Source organism: Osmia lignaria, chromosome 2, assembly GCF_051020975.1.
Source record: "Osmia lignaria lignaria isolate PbOS001 chromosome 2, iyOsmLign1, whole genome shotgun sequence".
NCBI classification, from domain to species: Eukaryota; Metazoa; Arthropoda; class Insecta; order Hymenoptera; family Megachilidae; genus Osmia; species Osmia lignaria.
The window spans coordinates 8,071,324-8,092,960 of record NC_135033.1 but is presented as its reverse complement, the minus strand read 5'-3'; the positions used below and the strand labels follow the sequence as shown (position 1 = coordinate 8,092,960).

Sequence of the window (21,637 nt, the reverse complement as noted above, 5' to 3'; positions counted from 1 at the left end):
AAGGAAATTGAGTCGAACGAGAGCGAACGATCGTGGAATTCCTTGGAGCCGCCTGTCCGAGGAGAATCCATCGCTCCTCGAAGTATTTCTATTCTCTTTGCCAAGTATTTTCATTCCGGCTCGCTTTTCCTCCGAGTCGACCGATCGAAGAGAAAATTAGTTTTTCTCAACGTTGTTCGAGTGCTACATTCGAGAGATAAAAAACATGGAAATATCGAGCAGAGGTGACGGTAAGAGTTCCAAGAAGAGGACAATTGTTGGAGGATCGGAAAGATGGTTGGAAAGCGTTTCGGTCGCGTTCGAATATTTTACATTTTACGCGGCGATCCTTCGTTTCGGGGTGAAAACGAAGGATCCCTTGTTTGTTTTACGCGTAGGTCGATTGTTCGGTCGACCAAACAGAGGCTAAACAAGGAAGTGTATCTGGTGGCTGGTAAAAGGACTCGTTCGCCAACATGGAGAGGCTCGTTTACACCAGTCGCCAGCAGCTTCTCGCCTTTTGTCTCCCCCTTTCGGAGATCCTTCCTCTCTATCCTTTCCATTTCTCCCTTTTTACGTTTCTTCTCGTTTCGCCGAAACGGGGCGTGTTGTATACATACGGTTTGTACAGGGTCGAAACGTTGCATTCTTCGGAGATAGCAGGTCGGTGTCGTATCCCGCGACCGCAGCTCGAATTTGGAACAAGGCCGATCTAATGCCGCGGACAATGTTAACTGATGAGCGAACCTGGACCCGTTGCAAGAACAATGCAGTACGAGGAAAACAGAGGAGAAAAAACAATGGGCTCCCATTAGCATCTACCTGAGTCTCTCGGGTCTCTTCTGGCTCTGGCCCCCTTTTTCTCTTTTCTCTCCTCTCCTGCCTCTCGAATCCTGCAGCCCTTGTTTCTTTCTTCAGACTGCAACTCTATTCACGGAGAATCGCTCCTCCCGATCGTTTCACGGACTTTTAAACCGTTTAAATAAATTCCGATTTTTCAACTATCCTTACGCGATGCGTTTTACTAACCGAGCGTGAATTGCTAAAAATTTTCCAATCATCAGAAAAATATTTCTAAACTTAAAGAAGTTGAATAATTTGAACGATTGTTTATTTGATTAATTTGTTACTCTATAAAGGAAATAATCGAATTTCGATGCGAATGCAGGACGTTTACGAAGTAGAGTTAGAGAGTCGAAACTCGAGGAGAGCTCGAAGGTGCAGGACGGTCCCGATTTGCGGTCAAGATTGATGCGTTATGGCCAGTAGGTTCAGATGAAACTGCCAAAGAAGACGAAGTGGTCTTGGTGGTTGGAGGGGGGGCCCCGTAGCCGAGCGCGAAGGGTGTCTTTTTAACGGAGCAACGCGAACGTACCCCTGGCAAATGGACAGGAGGAGGTGCCGATATCTCGAGTGTAATTTATCACCGTGCTAGGAGCGAGCAGAAACGGGTAGGATAGTCGCCGAGGACGGGGGCACCGGGCCCCAGCGCCAACGTTTACAGGCAACTAAACAGCGAAATAAAGAGAGGAAAGACGCGAGCCGAGAGAAGAATCGAGCAAGTTGCTCGGGCCCGGCCCTCATTACCACGCCCACGGACTTCCTAGTCATTATCTGGTGGTTCCAATAGCGAGATCGAATTTCATCGTGGATTCCAGAACGGGCATTCCACGGCCTGATAATCGGTCTTCCTTTCGACGGATCCTCTTGCGAGCAATCGGTCTACTTCTGTCATTAAGGGGGGCACGTCTGCCTACCAGGATCAAACAAACACGCATCTTAATGAATTTCTAGTCATTTTTTTTACTAGGCATACCATGAGATATATGGAAGACATTATTTTTACTCATTGTCAGTGGCATTTTGTGGTGACCCTGGATTATTGAAGATGAGAAATTTCAAAAGGAGTTATAAAGGAGAGACGAGAGCTTAGTTTGGAGATTTTCTTCAGGAAAAAGAAAGGTGAAAAAAAAGAATCGAATGGTACCGAGACGAACGACAAGGGATCATCGAGGCGAAAGGTATCGGGAGGGGCTAAGCAAACTAGAGGGTTCCACTCGGGGGCTGGATGTAAATAATTAAAGAGGTCCGGCGAAAACAAATATATTGTTTCGCGCAGTGTGATAGATGATGTTGCTTATTCAGCGTCCTGGATGAAGAGAAACGAGTGGTAGACGAGAGGAGCAAGAAGAAAGATGGCGAAGAGCAAGAGGAATAGGAGAAGAACGGAGAAGTTTGGATCTCGGTAGGCTTTTAGGACGTTAGGTGGACCGAGGAGAGGGTTCAAGGGCGTGCTGGACGTTTCGAGGGAAGGATGGCGAGGCAATTAGGAGACTCAGCAGGGTGCCAAAATCTTTGCCCTCTTCCTCGTCCCTCCTTCCTCGTTGAACCACCTCCTACGCCCTCTGCTTTTACTTCTATCTCCCTCTTCTCCTCCCACTCGCCTCCTCCTTCCCCCTGCTGTTTTCTATTTTTTTAAATCAATTCGAACTCGAAACGTTCTTCTTCCTCCTTTCGTTCGAATCAGGAAGAATAAGCATTCCTGACCCACCCTTCGATCGACCCAACCCAAAACGCCCTTTTGCGCCCACGCTCCTTATTAATTAATGCAAACCGGTGACTACAGATACAGATAGACCGGACATGTCTTTGTTCTCGAAGGGTCATGATTCTGGGGATTCCAAACACCCTCAGATGAGGCAATTGCGATTTTTCATTTTGCAACTTTGTAACGTAGTCCGGAAACCCGGTTTTTCTTTTTGCAACATTGTTAAGCATGATTTCGTTTCATTTTTTTGCGAAATTAGTTAAAATCAAAAACTTATTAAGATAATTATTTGACGAACAAAGTTGTAGCTTAAAAAGACCGCCATAAACTAAACATTTTTGAAATTCGACCCTATTGCCATCTATTCAGAAACGGCTCAAACTACTGATGACTTAACAATCGATTTTCCGAAACACTTGCGCGATCTATCGGAATATGTCTGAAATTATTACCGACTTATAGACTGATCGGTAATTTGCCAACTTATCGATCATTCCCCGGGAATCGTAAAGTTGCTCCGTAGTTTTCGTTATTATTCGATAGAGAAAAGTTAGTGTTCCGGTGTTTTAGAAAATCGATCGGTAAGTTGTCGAGTAGTTTCAACCCCTTTTTTATACATGGCATTTTTTTTTTATTTATAAATTAGTCAAAAGCAGCACAAGACTGAACAATTATTATTATAATTGTTTGACAAACTTGTATTCACTTCATGCACCTTGGTAAATAAATCATGTTAAAAAAGCAACTGTGTTATTATTTAATTTACCACGCGAATTGCGAGCCAAGGAGTGCGGACCAACTTATCAAACATACATATACTTCTAACTTCCTTTCGCAGTTTATTTAATTTACTTTATTTATTTTTTCGCTTATTAAATAAGTTCATCAAAGAGAAATTAAATTTATGATTTTATCCGTCTTCTGGGCTTTGGCCGACTACCCCTTTTATTCTAATTTTTAGAAAGAAATTAGATGATTATTATACTGGTTGTGCCCTCTACATACGGGCCTGATTTCATCCTGGGGTGTCAGGGACCCCGAAGCACAGATGGCGCTCTGTGCATACCGACCTGACTCCATCTTGGGGTGTCTGGGACCCCGAAGCACCGTTGACTCTCTCTCCATATCAACCTGATATCGTCTGGGGTATCAGGGACCCCGAAGCTAAAATGTGCGACCCATAAACTTTCTATAGACACATCGGTTGCGAGGTGAGTCACTATATAATCTAGGGAAGTTTCACCCATTAAATTAGTGTTCTTTATACATTAATTAATGAAACTGTGACTATTGCGGAAAAATTACGCGATTGGATCAGCAATTGTTGACGCTGATAAAGTACGCGACGATTATACCGACGGTAGGTAATACCGATAAGTGAAATATAAAAACGAATAGCAAAATATAAGACCTAAAAACGAACAAATCGTGAAACAGGGAAGTTAGGATAGCGATAGATACGACCACAAATTTTTTATATTTTTGTTAGATTTGTAGTCACTGCGTGCAGATTTCAAGAAAGAACAAGCTTTTTAAAAAGGGGAAGTTTTATTTTAGTATCCATCAATTATACTCGTCCTAATTCCTAATTATAGGAAATATGAATAAATTTCTTGCGTATTTTAAACTTCGGTGATAAGGAATAATTTTCAATAATTAAGCGCACAAGTGAATGCAATCCTTAGAACCAAATTGTAAAAGTATATATTTTATTACTCATGGTAATTTGGTACCACATTATTGAGTCCTATACCTGCGGTCTGCAGTCTTTATGCACGAATATTAAATAATTAATTAGCCACTCGTCCTGTATAATTTAATACGCTGAAAATAGAGATCCTATTCGATATGTTTTCTAGATGATCAATAAATGATCGTTGCTTGACATCATCAAGTTATATCGATGCAACAAACTACTTTTTGTTTACGTTACCCTGACGACACTGGTACGAGTCAGTTATCCCCGAAACCACCCCAGTTTCGTGGGTTAGGTGTTTAATCAACGCTAACGAACGCAGAGAAACGGAACGCTACACGCGAATCACAATTATTATCCGGAATTTTTTATTAATCCTGTACAAAGAAGTGTTTGAGCTAAAATTTAATACAAGAAACATGGCTACCAGAACGGATATATGCCGGTTGTGCAACCGTGGCCCTCACTCCTACAAAATACCATCGGAGGAGCCAAAGAAAAGGGAAACGTACACCTTCGTCAAAAGTCCAAGAGCAATTTTGCATATCCAGAAAAAATATCGGAACCCGCCCACGTAAGTTCTCTTAAAATTACTATTCTTTATACAATAGAAATAACAAAATCAGTTATGAAATCGCTGAAAAATTAGGGGTAAGCGTCGACGAATCATGCAACAGTCTGTTCCTCGTAAGAAAAAGTTTTATCACATCATGAGATTACTTACGACACGAAAACTACTGTAACTTTACGTACGATAAGGTGTCACCCTGTCAAATGAATGGTCTGAAACCATACTTATTGCTTCATACTCCACGTTCATGCAATTTTCATTGCCTTTCATGTATGGGTGCAAGTGATCTTTACACAGTGGTTTATTGCTCAAGACAAATAGACCTTGATAATTCAACCATTCGTACATTACGCAAATCAATCTCTGGTCAATGTCATTTCTGCTGCAAATACATTGACCAGAAGATGGTCACTTCCCCTACAATTCCCCTTACCAAGGGAAACCATCGATGCTAATGGGTGTACGTTAACACTCGACTAATCCTTTTCACACGTTTTACGTGTGAAGTATAAAAATCTATACCTCCCTTCCTTCAAGGCCAACCTGCAGTATAATTGGAAATAGCGACAAATACTTTACACTCAGCAACCAACGATTGGACAGCGAAATATTTCTAGCGTTTCGCGAAAACAGTGTCAAGGAATATCATTGACAATCGATCCGTACAGGAAGCAGTGGCCAAGATGTAAGCACGCGATTAGACGAAATCACGCAATTAGAACGTATTATGCTCTCGGGTGGCGAAAGAAGAGAGGGTGGCAAAAGCTAGCAGAGGCGAAACGATCGGTGAAACGTTTCACCTTGAAGAACTTCGACACGGAGGGGGTCAACCGCGTGCTCCGGAACAAGTTTCCCTGTACGCCGTTCAACGATACACGAACGGACATACGTGGTCATAGCTACCACCGATTTCGAACCCTTTTGCATCACTTAGGCATGCGCAAAGTTCACGCTGGTCAACGTTATTGAGTGGCCGCTGGGTAAAAATATACGTGTAGCCCGTCTACCGTCTATGTCGGTCGATTCTAAGGACATTGTCCAGTCTGTGAACTCGCGGGCGGCGTTGCGAGCCGGTTAGTAATGCCGTGGACATCGCGCAACCCTCCTCGTCGCTTTCCTTCGCGATCGTTTTCCTCACCGTCGAATCATTTCCCAAATATTCACTGCGAATCATTACATACAAATCGCGAGACAATGCTCTAAGTGTTCGTTCTCGGATATCTTCAAGTACAATGTTATAATAAATCGGTGAAAATTTAAGAAAACGTGTTTGAAAGGTGTGAAAAACACGTTGGAGGTATGAAATAAAAAGATTTGTCACAAGTTTTCTCCTGGAATAATTCAAAAAATAATTACATCAACGTTGGTGATACACAGTCGTCTGATATTAGACGGACCGTTTCTACTTGAAGGAGTTCAACCGTTCCAGGATGGTGATCCTTTCCACTTAATCTTTCCGGCTCGACGGTTTTCACAGCCAAAGGGATTTCGGTGTATTAAAATGCACGACGAGGGGGTTTCTTTGAAAATTTGCTGAAGAGGAAGGGAACATGCCTGCTGGAATTACCGCCTTGCCACCAGCTACCAACGTAGATCATTTCAACCTCGAACGAAAGGATCATCCAGCGTTCACGATCCTTCAGAAGGACGGTCTGGACACGAGTCTGCCTCTTCTGCACGTGAACGGCGACGACGTTTCGAACGGATCGGAAGTCCACGGACTCGAGAGCGTCGGGAACAACCTGTTTGATCGGAAATGTATCAGCAGATCGAACGACCATCTGCTTCAAGCCGCGCTTCAATACAATCAAACGAATCCGTTGAAGAAGAAGCCGAGAAGCCGAAGTCAAGACAGCGCGCGTTCGTCGGAGAAAATTCCGGCCATTAAACCGAGCATCACTTTGTCGACTGAGAACTTCAACGAGGTTTTGAACGCGAAATTGAAGAAACTACAGGAACAGGAGAGGCAGGAACAACGTAGGTGCGGGAGGAAGAACGAGAACCTCGGTAGGAAACCGTTCATCAGCACCGTGAAAACCGGAGAATTCCTGATGCCGCCGCCGGAAGTGGCGGCCTTACTTGGCATCGCACCACCCGCGAACGGCAGCAACGAAATCGACGTTTGCCCTTTGCGGTCGAGATTCAAATCCCTCGTGTCGCTGGCCAGGAGGCCGGAAGTACGTCACAGCAGCCACAATGCCAGGTGTCCGGCCGCGCTCAAGGCCACCGTCGACTACACCCTCGGAATGATGAACGCGACCACCATCGCTGCATCGACCTTGGACGACAGGGTGAAAACGATCAAGAGAAACGACTCGACGTAAGTTACGAGGCTCGACGGTAAATCTGACAAAACGAAGCGAGGGAACAGGGCAAATATTTTCCACGATAATACCTTACGAAGGTCTAAAAAGACAAGTATGTTAGAAGAAAGCGTAAATCGTTTTATTGCGTGCACGAGAGAGAAGATTATCAGATGCAATTTCGTGCGGCCAGATTCTAGCTACGCTTAAACACGTAACATTATAAATGAGGATGTTAGAGCGTGAAATGATTTTTCGACGCTCGTTCAAAAATTTTTCAGTTACAAATTATTCTCGTACGATTTTCTTACAGCGATCAACCGATTCCTTTCGGGAATATCATGTTTGATCGTCGGGTCGTTCGCGGAAGTACCTGCGCGACTGCCCCTATTCTCGTAAGTAACGAACGAAAAGTCACTCGAAACCGAAGAAAGAAAGTCTGATTCGTAGGTCGACGGAGATCAATCGTTAGCAGCCAGGCAAGCGGAAGCTAGGCGAAGAAACCTGGCGAGAAAAAGAGCGCAAGCTCAAGCGTCAAAAGCGCTCGTCCTTCGAAAAGGTTCACCGCCTCCGGTTCCGGGTCGCAAACACGAGCCAGTGCAAACGGACCTCTTTCTCGAGGAGGTAATTACGATACGATCATATCTTTTTTCAATAATTAAAATTACGAAATCATATTCGATAGCTATCGGAGAAACCAGAGGAATCGGAAGTCGGAACGCAGACCGATTACTTCTTAGACAGGCCTCCGACCCCCGAATACTGTCCGCCGAAGGTTGGCGAAGATGTTTGCACGCAAATCGAACCCGGTGATGTAAGTGTAAAATAATCTCCAGTCGATTCATTAACAAAATTTATAAAACCTACAGCTGTTCGACTTCGACTTCGAAGTGCAACCGATCCTCGAGGTACTCGTTGGGAAGACGATGGAGCAGGCGTTGATAGAGGTCCTCGAAGAAGAGGAAATCGCTGCTCTAAGAGAGCAGCAAAGGAAATTCCGAGAGTTACGCGCTGCAGAGAATGCAGAAGCCCGAAGATTGGAAGAACAGGAAAGAAGAATCAGAGAAGAAAAGGTTTGCATACTTTTTCATTTAATCCTACGATGATTCTCTAATTTATTAAATGATCTACAGGATCAACGATTAAGGCAACACGAGAAAGCGATGGTGGCTCAGAAGGAAACGGAAGAACGAATCGCGGCGGCGACTCTTTTAACAGGATACATTGCCGAACTTCTTCCGGCTGTTCTAGAAGGGTTGAAAATGTCTGGATTCATATTGGACGAGATCAAGGCTGGTTCGTGAACTCGCAAGAACACTGCTACTTTTTGTGAATTAGTTAGTCAGAAAGGTTTATCAATTATTCTTTGTTTTATATCATTTCTACCTTCGTTGCTACTGGGTTTACGGTATCGAACGTATCTCGAAGAAATTCATAGAAATTTGAAATTCATTATTTTTATACAGATGTCGAGGAAGGTTTCGTACCATGGTTGATGAAAGAGGTGAAGAAGGAGATGGGCAACATGATCGAAAGCAGAGAACTACTGATGGGTTAGTACGAATTTTCTTCTTCGTGTCATTTTGCAGGTTTACTCGAGAATTTGTTATAAACTTTGCAAGAATCTGCCACGCGATGTGATTTACGCTAGCTATCATTTCGACAGAGGATTTATAGAGGTGTCGGTTACACCGAAGGAAAACGTCCCTTTGTGCGTTAATCCTGTCGTGCTGTTAACAGTTTTATCGTGGAAGGCTTTGTCACGTCGTAAAAGGAGAAAGAGCTGTATTACCGTTTCATTATTATTCCTTTCGAAACAGAAGGCCATGAATGGCGAAACGAATAGCCGTAAGGTCCCAGGTACCCCCTCGATGACCACGATCTGGTGCCACTCTGTCGCGAAATTTCAATCGTTCCTTCCAACAATTTTTCAAGCGCTACTTTCAATTATAATTAAAAAATTGTTAATACACGGGCTGGCTGTGTATTTAAATTTTCATGTAACGTTTCAGAAATCGTCAGAGAGATTCTGGAGAGTCGTGCGGAGACTTACAGAAAACTTGGCGAGGAGTACGATGCGTCGAGGATGAAACCGTCGACGGAGCATGTAGAAGGTGGTGGCAGCGATCCAAATTTCGTGAATTATCAACCCCCAGTTATAGAAAACACAGACGCCGTTTAAAATACTCTTTGTAAGTATTATTATAATAATTTTAGACGAAAATAATTGATCCTCCTCGGTTAACAAGTTAGCAAATAATTCTAATAATCGTCGTCTCATTGTCATCGTTTCATTTTCTTTTTTTATTCACATTAGAGAATTCGTTTGCCAAGGTTTTAACGCTCGTTGATCTTCGAAAGTAGAAACGAGCGTATCATAGTTAGCTTTCGGATTTAAGAACACCTTCACCAGAGGAGCAATCCCCGGTCCCACTGGTTTCTACATTAAGCAGTGTACACAGCTGCGAAACAAATCCATCTCCTCCAGTCGCGCCCCCGTGACAGGTCACCGCGTTTGCGATCCCCATGGCAAACACCAACCACCACCACCATGCCACCGCGTCCCAGACAAAAATCCATCAGAAATTAATTATCCATTTTCTTTCAATCTGAATTAGAATAAAATCCCCTAAAAATTTTAAATGACAAGCTGTTTTCGAATATATCCGAATTAATTAACACAAGTTTGTTAATTACTTACAGATTCGTCACGAATCAAGGAGAAGATGAAATGGAATTAAAAGGAGCGATTCAAATTAAGAGAAGACCAATAGTGATTCGACGCAAACATTTAAAGTAATCCAAAATAAATGAAATTGTTTAATATTATTTTCCTATGTCCTTTTTTCTTTCACTCCTGTGTATATTTTCCTTGGCTAAAAATTACACGATTTGGGAAAAAATGAGCGTGTCGATGTTAGTTATTATAGAAGGAATTAAGGTATTTGTGCTCGGATGGCGGGTTACTTGTCTTCGTTGGTTTATCTTTTGGAGGTATCGTACACGGAAGAGCAGCTGAAGTGACACTGGCGAGATCGAAAATACGAATCGGTTCCTAAAATCGTCGAACTTTGTTTTACTTCTCCCACCAGTGTCTGTTATTTCGGTTTAGAAGAATCCGTGGTTCGGGAAAAAGGAGCACGCGACTCGAGCAGAATTCGAACCAGCAAAAATTTGTAAGATGTATCTCGAATGAAATGTTAAAACTCGAAAGTGGAAAATGGAAAATTTGAAAATTTCTAGGTACGCGTGTTCCCTTAGCGTTACCCTAATAGAAGCTCGTCAAAAGGTAAAAAGGTAAAGTAATTACAGAGATCTAATAAAGATTGCACGTAGCGCGAGTGCAAATAAAAGGCATCGAAGCTTCTGAATCATAGCTTCCGGTCAAGAAGTTCGCCGACGAGAGGTCTGAGGTACGGTAAAGTCTGGCGCCTTCGGCACCTGCGTTCTACCGCTTGCCTTAGTATTTATTAGATTGCTTCAGACCTGTACGTACCTGTCTCACCGAGGGCTCAAGATCTAATCAAAAAAGGTGCCTATTACCGAAGGAAGACGTCACAGTCCGCTGCGTACAGATAATACCGAAAATGAAACCTCGATTTTCCACGAAAATTTTACAATGGACGAACCATTCATCGTATCGGACTACAGAAACTAAACAGTACATGGAACTAAAATGAATGTAGGAAGGAATAAAGAAATTCAATCAACCTCCTCCCTGAAATGTAGATAAGATTGGTCGGTACACCGCGAAAGTAAAAAACCTGTCCAGCCAAATCAGGATTAGATCGATCATAATAGGATAAGGTTTCACGGTGAATTGAGATCGGTACAGTTTTAAAAAGCCACCCACCCTCTTAAACGCACCCTTTCCAGCGGTGAACGACAAGGTGAGGGGAGCCATATTGTATTGGATTAAATTAAGCGGGAGGTTCATCCCGAGATACCGTACGTATTATATGCAGAAAACTTGTGTGCCAAGTGAGTCGTGTTTTTCGGGGAGGCTAAAGAAGGGGTACAGAGGTGGGTGCTGTTCTAACAGTGGGGTGTCTGCGTTATTTTATCATGTGACCGGTGTCACCTGCGTCTATGCGTGATTTACTCTGCCAATATTGGAAATTAGATTAGAAAATAGTCTTGTAAATTTATAATCCGCACAAAATTTATTTCCTTTTATTTAAAAAAAATATATATTCAATTAATGCTAGGCTAATGGTAACGAACAGTGTTAAGATCGAGGCAATAGCTTATTCTATGGACCATGCGGTGTGCTCGTAGTAACTCTTAGAATTGACTGTTAAAATCAAGCAAACAGTGGCTAATGGTTAAACAGGAATCCGAGTACGGGGTGCACGATTCTCTGCAATGGTGTTATGGTGTATTCGAGTGGCACGTGTCGCGTTACACGGCTCTCGGTTTCGAGAGACGCGGCAATATGTCGACGGCACGTGATCGAGACTAAATTTTTGACTGCGGAAAGATTACATTAAGCACCCCATTCCTATTCAATTATCGTCGATTAAATTTAAGCTGTTTTAAGAAATTTATTGAATCCTTTCTGGAATTCGCATTAAAGAGAAAATTTCTAAATGTACATACTCCCTTAAAGTTTCTTTTATAAAACAAAGTTACGTCCATTTATTAAAAATTAGATAAAAATTAGGATCAGTATACTAGCGACGAGCATTGACAAATATTAATAATACATAAGACAGTGTCTCGTTGGAAGAGCCATTAGGGGTAAACTTTTGACACTTGCAGAACCGAGACGAATCACCTTTATAGTCAGCTCTCCGCAAAGGCGACCATAATTCAGACTTCTACCCCGCAGTATCCAGGGTGGTTACGTGTTATATAGAATCTCGTAAAAGGGCACCAAACAATAAGATTTGTTACGTCGCTGCGCGTCGAAGGGGTCGGTGTCTGCTTAAAATCGAAAACCGGAAGACTCGGCTTTTCTATCGAACATAAATACTCGTCGTCTAATGATTAAACAATACGCTGATTTCAAAGAGAAATCATTGCCGTTCACTCGATATCGCTTGATCGATAGCGATTTAGAAATTTGGCAAACAATTTCAATGCAGGGTTTCTTTCACAAAGAATAGTATAATTGATAAGGAAGGTTGACCCAAACTGCATAGGCGGACAAGCCAAAAGGGGGTGGTTCTTGCAGGCTTATTTTGAGCAACGCAGGAGGGAGGAGCGATAATACGTAGATGATAATCGCGATATTAATATCGCATTGGGAAGCGCGCACATGCGTGCAAGGGCCCATTGGTCACGGCGGAACACTTGCTCGCTAGCAGGCCCGCGGTTCTTTCAATGCACCCCGATTTTAGAAAGAGACAACCAGAGGGTGGAACCCCAAGCCGAGATGCGGGCAAAAACAGAATTTTATCCGAGAGTTGTGGCCAGATAGGTATTTCCTATTTTGTTTATGTCGAAAAACGTACCCAGTGTGACAATAAAATTTCTATTACATTTTCAACCACCCATGATAATTTTAATTTCAATTTTAATTTTAATTTTGGAATTGAACAATTTTCTATAAGTAATGTCTTAGATTCATGATAGACGGACGGAACGTGGTTAACAAATTAGGAAGAATAAAATTTTCCAGCTCTTGTTTACCACCGGCGAAGCGTGCAAAGGGCTTGGAACACTTGCCGTAGCTTGCTTTGATAGGGCAACGAAGAATGGCGAAACACTCGTGGTCGAATTTCGAGGGACCTGGAGAGGGGTTGGTACAGGGGATGGTGCAGCTTGTGAACACTCGTGTCATTCCCTGGTCCGGCACCATTCACCCCCCGGATGAATCACGTCACCCGTACAGGATCCACCAAGAAGAACCATACCCTTCTTCTGGTTTTCCTTCGAGCTTGCAAATATCTCCTAATCTCTATAATCTTTTCCATATTTGAAAGCATTTTCTAACACTTGAAACGGCCACGTTAAGTGCGTCGCAGAGAGATCATTAAACTTTATCTCAGCTAATGCTCGATCTCTAATACTAAACTAAATCGCTAGAATGACGTAAAAGTCTTTAAACCAGAATTAGATAAAGATCAGCGTATTAAGAAGTTCGAGTAACGTTAAGGAACAGGCAGTTGGTACTAGCAATTAGTGTAGGTTACCTGTAAATGCGTAATTGTGAATGCTAAGGAGCAAAGTATTAGCCGAGTCATTAGGGGAGGTTTTTCGGTCAAGGTGCAACACAATGAAGAAAAGGTTGCAGGGAAGAATCGTCGGGCAAAAAGGAGGACGGTACCAGGAAATTGGGATCGTGCGTTTCATCACGTACGCTCATCTTAAAATTTAGGCAATTAATTAAAGAAATAGAGTTCCAGACTTTTTAGGCTATTTCAAGATCTCCTATCCTAATTATATATCTTTTTACCTTCAGAGGTTAATGCAAGCCACTGTAGATAATTTCTATCGAAAGAAATGGAAAAAAGGTACTGCGGTCCGTCGAGATCAATCGAGATCGAGGGAGAAGATTGAGATCGACGTACGATTAGGCAAATCCATGCAGGATATCGCGCGATCACGATCTACGCACGCTTGCGAGAAGAATGAGCCACTTAATTTCCTAATCAAGCGTTGATTCAGATGCACCTTTCGCCAGGATCCCTCGTCCTCGACAGGACACGCATTGGTTTGCAGCTGAGCCAAACAATGTCCTTTCACATGAGGCTTTTATAGCCCCATCAAGCACACATCCAGCCACCGTAGCCACTCCTGGTGACGGCTCCACACGAGACACGATGATGAAAACCTTCGACGAGAAGGTACACACCACGATGAGTTTCTATGATTTCCGAAAGCGTTCGAAGTCGAAGAAACCAAGTAGAAGGTAAAATCTTGCTAATAAGAGGGGTAATAACAGAAGCAACCAACTAGAACGTACCCTGACGCGTTAAGAAAGGGTTCTTACCTATTCAGGACCTTTTTCCAGTGAATGGTACCATTTGAAAATACGGGACACGAATACGAGAGACAAAGTATTTTTAACAAAAAAAAAAAAACAATTAACCCTTTGCAGAATTCTTTAGAAAATAAAATTTGCCAGTTCTTAGAAAAATTTTAGACAATTGCTGTTAATTTATCGTAGAATAACCTGCAACCTGTTGGATAGAATTGCAAAGGAATTGTACAGCGTGGAAACAATCGAATGACATTAATATTACAAAAGGAATCAATGTATTAAGGGTGCATTGGTCGCGAGGTACCGGTATCTTTCGTTGTACCGAGTTACGCTTGAACACTTCTGAATGAAAACGCAAGTTCAGACAGAAACTGGTTAAAATGGGCCAGACAATCCGGCGCCAGAGAAAGAACAATTTCAATGTTGCTGTATCAATGGCACTTTACCTGATTCATCCCTTGCTCGTGCATCCGTGACGCTGGGACTCGTACCTGCGACGGTCTTAGGTATATTAGCGAGCACCTTCTTCGGCGATCCTGAAGAGCGGTTTTGTTTTCAAGATCGTCGTACCGCCGTGGGTAGTAAAGCAATTCATGCGCAACGACGTTCTGGGTGACTGATTTTTAACCGAATTCGTGGTATTTCGAATCAAACAGTCCAGCTATCCTATTGATTAGTTACTAGGAAAATCGTCATACTCCGTTGAGCACGAGCTTTGTGTTTCTTAACCTGACAATGAAACTGAACGCGTTAATAAGTTAACTGTAAACTGGTGGATACGTGACTTTAACAATGTACTCCAAGCTTGAGAAATTTACTAGATATCGATAAATAATTATTTTAACCAGAAGCAAATTATTTTTTAATAATTTCATAATCTGTATAGTGCATTGGTACATTCCCCTGAATTTTCTATTCTAATTTAGAATAGAATAAACGATACCAAAACGTAGATGATTTAGTAGAATACTTTTTGAAAAATATAGTACACTAAAGAATATTTTTTAAATTTCTAATGAAGAGAAATTAGTACATTAATTTTTACGGTAGCTCCCTGTCTTTAGTGTGGTCGATTATATATGGAAGGGCGTTTCCGCCATAATTATTCGAGAGGCAGGACCAATAGCATTTCGGCAAACGGAAGGAAGGCGGATTGTATGAAAGAAAAATGGTACCATAAGAAATTTCCGAACGGTACCATCAACTTCTTCGAATTTTTAACATAAAAATTCATGGTAGAATATCCCTTAATCGCATTTCAAAAAAAATAATCAATTCAACTCGCAATTTTATTAAAATTATTTAATCCAGTTAGTGGAATAAAAATATCGCCAAGTTATAATATTAAATAAAAAATAACATTGTGATCGATGCACCTTGCGCTAGATTCACATCAGAAACCTCCTGTAAACCCTTCTCGACCGACCACAATGTCCCCACCGTGGGTGATGGTAGAGCATCAGGATTCGAGGATCGCTAGCACGGGGCCGAGTCACCCCCTGGCCCGTCTCTTTAAATACAATTACGCGTACACTGGCTACGGAAAGAGTCGGGGTGCAAGCATCAGAGGAGAAGGGGAAGTAAACCCCATAGCAGTCAATTCGGGGCACGAGCCCTCGGAATATATTTAAGCCACGTGCGGAATGCAGGTCGTACTCAGTTGACACCTTAACATCGTATCATCATCATCATCAGGAGAGAGATCCGAATTCTCGACGAAGAGAAATTATCGTGAGTCTCAGTGATACAGTGAAAATCAACAGACATTAGACAGAATTGCAAACGTGTTTAAGATTCATTATTATTAAAAAAGTTTCTGAAATTTCGAGTAAAAACGCAAGGACGATTGTAAATAGTGTTCGCGACGCGTATGGTATGAACGAAAAGATTTAAAATGGCGAACATGGAATCGACAAACGCGTTTATGTATCCACTCGTGACGGAGAACGCGCTGATGATGAGCATCGAGGCGCTCGAGAGGACGTCTCTTCCCCAGGGATTCTTGGATATGCCCCCGATCGTCAGAGCTGCCGGTGTGCTACCAAGAGACTGCACTACAGAGGTCATCGACGTGAACAAATTGTGTCAAAAGAGTACATCGGTGGTTCGTTATGTACGTGCAAATAATATTGTTCTTTTTCCAATGACTATTAACTTGTTAAGAGAATATTAATAAACTAACGAAATTTCGTTAATTAATCACAGGTTGAAGTTGCCGATGAAGGAGGTCGACTGTACTGCGTGGATGGACTAGTGAGTACATCCTGTTGGTTGAAAGTCGTCGCGTTTGCAAAGGATTGTCAAAGCTGCAATGTAATTCTGATGACCACTGATAAAGGAGTGATGTTGAAGACGATAAAGAGCATCACGCCGGGCGAACCTTTGCTGATGTGGTTCACCGAGAACATTTTGGCAATGATGAACATGCCCTTCCTGACACCGTCCAATATTCAAGGTAAAGTTCGATATTAGATTTTTGTATATCGATATGAGCGATCCTTTGGAATCGTGTGAACTAAATGAGATTTATATTGATTACAGGTCAGAATCGTTACATCTGCCACATGTGCGACAACCTGTTCGAGTACCCAAATCCTTTGAAGATCCACCTAGCCCTAAAGTGCAATCGACTGGAGACTAATCATCTTTGGTCCGTGCTGGCGAAAGAGTTCAGTTTGTCGCCGAGGTCCACCCTGTCTCTCAGTCTGTTCCCGCCGACTTTCAGATTCGAATTGACCAAGTCGAATCTGGCGCGAGCATCGTCTACCAGGATATCGCCGATCTTGGTAGAAACCATGGACTCTAGCGCATCTCTGACGAACAACAATTCTCCGAATTCGTCGAATCAACCATCGCCTTCGTCTTCGAATCAACCCTCGCCGAATTCTTCGACCACGCAGATCTCCCCAAGCTCCTCCACTCAAGTCTCTCCCGTGAGGAAAGACTTGGGCTTCCGGCATTCGGCTTTCAAACCGTACACTAATCAGAGCAATCTGTTCACCACGGTTTGTCCATTGAGCAGAGACGAATCCGTTTTAACGACGTACAACGTGCAAACGACCGCCGCACCGATCCCCACCGAGGTACACGCTGCACAGATGGAAACGATAGTCAGCAATCTCGGAAAATCGAAGCAAGGACATCTGTGCATCTATTGCGGAAAAGTCTACTCGAGGAAATATGGATTGAAAATTCACATCAGGTTTGTAAAAATATCGTCTTACACGGGGAATCCCAAAGCACGCTTATGCTTATCTTGGTATTAACCCCTTCGATCCGATCTTTCAGGATATATTATCATTAGTATTTTTTTTTAATTACAGAACCCACACTGGTTACAAACCATTGAAATGCAAGTACTGTCTACGACCATTTGGCGATCCGAGCAATTTAAACAAACACGTACGATTGCATGCAGACGGGGAAACACCTTACAGGTGCGAATTGTGCGGGAAAGTGTTGGTCAGAAGGAGGGACCTGGAGAGGCACGTTAGATCAAGGCATCAAGAAAACGTGGAGCAAACTTCGGACACATCGTCGGACGGAATCGATGTTTAATAAAAGTGGAAATAAAGGTGCGAGTTGAATGTAAAACGAGCTTGTTTAGTGAAACAAAGACTCGTATGTTTGATTTGCATCGGTGAGAAATTATATTAGCGACGTTAGTAAGAATGAACGTCGTTTGTAATAATGTAAATTTGTATCCTATCTTGCGCGCGCTTTAATAATTGAAATTTATAATTATTTTTGTAATTAATATTCGTAGAAAAATTGTAAATATTAGATTAGTGTAAGTAATTTTAATGATTTCGATGGTCAGCTCGCAATATTGAAAGCACATAATGTGAAACTTTCTTGTTCGAAGCCACAGCACCCAGTTTTCTTACTGTATTTATCAGATATGGACAGAAAAGGGCTTACTGATATTAGATAATGTGATTAAGGAAAAAACCAAGTAAATTACAGCCGGGCTGTAGCTGTACTGACCATCGATTTAATAACCATTTATTATAGTACAAATGCCACTTAGAAAATGTACAATTATACGCTTCTGAATGCTAGAATCAAAGTTATTGTTATCTTAGTACGTAATTAAAATATTGAAATAAAATTGTTATTCTATATCCATTGACTACTTATTTCGAACCTTCTAATTTTTCTATAAGCAATGCAAAATACGAGAAATAACATGAATATAATAGCAGCTTAATAGAATGTAATTATTCGCTTTAAATATTAATTACAATTTAAATGCAAAATTGAATTCCCCGCAAAAATATTTAAAAATTCGACAACTGCGCCATCTACACAAAGACGGCGGAAACTATTCATCGACTTATCGACTGCCCTTTCGGTAGTCGTTAAGTTACCAGCACCAGATATTGACAAAAATATGAAATGCTATTTTTCCATCGAGTTACTGATTTCACGATATATCAATTTAGTTTGCAAAGACATTTGGACATGAAACTTTTATCATTTTTTTAGTAAATGATGCTGGTAACTTACGACTGCTAACAGGTAAGACGATAAGTCGGTAAAAAGCTTCCGCTGCTTTCCAGTAGGGAAATCGATCGGTAAGTCATTGAGTAGTTTGAGCCATTTTTGTATAGATGGCGCGAAAAATCGAATTTTAAAAATATTTAATTTTTAATAACATTTGCAATTAAAATTAGTCGGAAATAGAATAAGTTTCTTTTCTCATTTAAAGATAGCTTTAGTTTCAATTTTTATGCAGTAATATTGCAGTTCCGAAAATATTTTTCTGAATTTAAACTACTGTTTCCCAATTAAAAAATATATAAATCTTTTTATAGTAGCTCTTAGCTTGATATCGCTTTCTAAAAGTTATCTTTAGAAAACGATATCAATTACCAGATCACACCACGTGGAGGTGGCTACATTAGTGACCCACCCTAAAATCATAAGAACGTGACACCATTCAAAACAGACAACATAAAATAAAAATTTAAGCAATACAATCTTGAAACAGAAAATAAAATTAGCATCCTAATATCAGAAACAATTGAAAAAATAATAATAATTTAACAATAAAATGCTGTAACGGCAAAACATAATTATTAGGATTAGATATACAATAACGTGAAACCATTCAAAACAGACTACATAAAATAAAAATTTAAACAATACAATCTTGAAATAGAAAATAAAATTAACATCCTAATATCAGAAACAATTGAGAAAATAATATTTCAACAATAAAATGCTGAAATAGAAAATATAATTAACATAATTTGAACATAATTTCTGTAACAATTAACAAAATAACAATTAAAAAATAAAATGCTGAAATAGAAAATGTAATTAACGTCATAATTTCAGTAATAATTAAAAAATAATTCAATAATAAAATGCTGAAATAGAAAATATAATTAACATCATAATTTCGACTACAATTGAACTGAAAAATGCCGACAACAGAAAATATAATTACCATTACAATCTCAAGGTAGGTTTTAAATAAATAGAACATAATTAAAATAAGAACATGAAATATAATTGATGTGCAAATCAATAGGAAAAGAATAATTTATTTCAATAAAGCAATAAACGAAAAAGAAATAGGGGAAATAAAATCGCGAGTTGACCATTCAACGAGCTGGGTATTGAACTCGTAAAATGTCGAGTTCAATACGTCCTGGACGGTATTATTCATACCGTTCAAGGAAAAACACAAAAAATGAAAAAACAAATTAGCGAGCATAGTGACAGAATGACTGTCCATCCGAAGATGGAGAGCCATTAGTAGTTCCCCTCTTCTGGGCAAATTTTGCCGGGGCGCTTCAGCATATAGCCTCTTCTTTCTTCGGCAATAGCCTCACAAAAATCACTCGCGAAAATTTTACGTTTGCTCAGACATTTGTAAAAACGTAACACGTAAACGAGCAACGATCCCTTGAATCGCTACTCGCATACCTGCACAATTTTTGCAAATGTCCAAGCACAAAACACTTTTTAATTTCACTTCACTTCACTTCACTTCACTGCACTTTCACTTTAATACTTCATTTTTGTAATCGGGTCTAGTACCACGACTACGACTTACAAACTAATAAGGCTTGGCCTTGAAAAAATCAAGAGAGAATGCTAAATTAATTAATTAATCAACTAATTAATTTGCATTTTCATTTTTCCTCTCGATTTTTTAATTTCCAACCCCAGATACAAGCTTCTCACGTATTAGAGGAGAATACGAAGAGAAACATGAAAGCTTGCTCTGGCCCTGCCTACTTATAAACTAAACTCAATCACACCAGAAGTAAACTACCTGCCTGCCTATCGCTATATTTAAAAAAGGGCAAAACTCATTCTCACAAAAATTCACTCCACGGTTCTCATACAACCACCCGGGTGCAAAAATGCCTACACCTAGGGAGAACGTCCCGGGACGCCTCCGACACCCGAGTTCAATTCAACTTTCACACTCTAATAAAATCATACCTTTTTGCTGAAATCGACTGACAAATAATAGTGAACATTATGCTAAAGTAATACATTTCATTTTCGTATTCGATTGAATTATCTAATGTAAAAATTTTTCAATTTATTCTTGATAAGTATTTTGTAATGTTATAGCAAGTTAAGATTGTTAATAAACGATACAAATCCCACATCCTAACCACACACACACATGTGGAACTTCTATCGTGGTTCACGATTGGTTCACTACTTTTGTCAGTCGCCAAAATGTATTACACTTAAAACTAAACCTTGTCCACCGCCCTCCACCCACGCGAGTACATCTAAGTACCCGAATGAGCTTTGGGCGTAAAAATGAACAAGGCCAAAGGTATTTTCACCTACCAGTTTTCTTCATGTGTGCTGAAATGCCTGAGCTAAAACGTATGATTAGCAAAAACTAAAGATGATATTCTCACTTTATTAAAAGTAAGAATATCGGCGAAATTTCACGGCTCCGATTCAGTATATGGGCTGGCCCCCCCAGGGGGCTTTATTTTTAATAAAAGTGACTCGACTTTGCAAATATAAAGCTTGGACAGCAAATACAGAAAAGCAAAATTGAGCAACTATGACATAAAACATGGTGCACTGCTAATATCAGTTGGCAACGGAGGTTCTTAGGCCCCCTGGACTTGCGCCCGACGCTACATACCACCCACCCCGCCTGGACGTCGTAACGCCAGGACAGGATGCACCCCTTCGCTAAGAGCGCTACCCGCCCGTCCAACACGTTGCATCCAACGGTGTCAGATTGACGGACGCCCATAGTATAGACAAAAGGACTACAGTTTAAAATATGGTAACATATTTTCATATGTTCCGTATTCTAAAGCTGCGCCTGCAAAGGCCTAGTAATGCATGGGTTTATCTCCCATGAGATGGTGTTTCACGGTCTTATGCCGCGGAATCCTTGTAACTAATTTTATCAAATAAAAACCAAAAGGATTCCCACCGAATACTAGTCAGTGTATAGTCATATTTACTCTCGCGCCGGAAATTTTTCGCAACACTACTTAAACTTGAAAATTCTAACGGGGTAATATTTACTCTCGCGTTTAAAATTTTTCGCAACACTACTTAAACGTGAAAATCCTAACGGGGTAATATTTATTCTCGCGTTGAAAATTTT

At 40.9% G+C, this 21,637-nt stretch overlaps 2 protein-coding genes across 3 annotated transcripts; both read left to right on the top strand.

Annotated features, from left to right (window-relative positions):
- The first annotated feature begins 5,589 nt into the window (after positions 1-5,589).
- Rsph3 (Radial spoke head protein 3) lies at positions 5,590-9,972 on the top strand. 2 transcript variants are annotated; one of them, XM_034329946.2, is made up of 9 exons: positions 5,595-7,114; positions 7,411-7,492; positions 7,548-7,721; positions 7,783-7,911; positions 7,967-8,170; positions 8,231-8,393; positions 8,564-8,650; positions 9,110-9,289; positions 9,801-9,972. In XM_034329946.2, the coding sequence occupies exons 1-8, from the start codon at positions 6,345-6,347 to the stop codon at positions 9,277-9,279; spliced, it is 1,779 nt and encodes a 592-aa protein (XP_034185837.1). In that variant the 5' UTR covers positions 5,595-6,344; the 3' UTR covers positions 9,280-9,289; positions 9,801-9,972. The 2 variants fall into 2 exon arrangements, 1 of the variants encoding a protein (XP_034185837.1); XR_004582096.2 differs by lacking the exon at positions 9,801-9,972 and having other exon boundaries at positions 5,590-7,114; positions 8,231-8,447; positions 9,110-9,150.
- Positions 9,973-15,919: 5,947 nt separating this feature from the next.
- Positions 15,920-17,682, top strand: Prdm13 (PR/SET domain 13). The gene is made up of 4 exons (XM_034330274.2): positions 15,920-16,138; positions 16,231-16,480; positions 16,567-17,227; positions 17,349-17,682. The coding sequence occupies exons 1-4, from the start codon at positions 15,920-15,922 to the stop codon at positions 17,581-17,583; spliced, it is 1,365 nt and encodes a 454-aa protein (XP_034186165.1). The 3' UTR covers positions 17,584-17,682.
- Positions 17,683-21,637: the final 3,955 nt, after the last annotated feature.

What these genes read in the sequence shown, in the direction of transcription:
- Rsph3 (XM_034329946.2), top strand. Translation starts at nt 6,345, where the DNA reads ATGCCTGCTGGAATTACCGCCTTGCCACCAGCTACCAACGTAGATCAT. An exon ending in CGCAAATCGAACCCGGTGAT is followed by an intron (nt 7,912 to 7,966) that starts GTAAGTGTAAAA and finishes TAAAACCTACAG; the next exon opens with CTGTTCGACTTCGACTTCGA. An exon ending in GAAGAATCAGAGAAGAAAAG is followed by an intron (nt 8,171 to 8,230) that starts GTTTGCATACTT and finishes AATGATCTACAG; the next exon opens with GATCAACGATTAAGGCAACA.
- Prdm13 (XM_034330274.2), top strand. Translation starts at nt 15,920, where the DNA reads ATGGCGAACATGGAATCGACAAACGCGTTTATGTATCCACTCGTGACG. An exon ending in GTACATCGGTGGTTCGTTAT is followed by an intron (nt 16,139 to 16,230) that starts GTACGTGCAAAT and finishes AATTAATCACAG; the next exon opens with GTTGAAGTTGCCGATGAAGG. An exon ending in GGATTGAAAATTCACATCAG is followed by an intron (nt 17,228 to 17,348) that starts GTTTGTAAAAAT and finishes TTTTAATTACAG; the next exon opens with AACCCACACTGGTTACAAAC.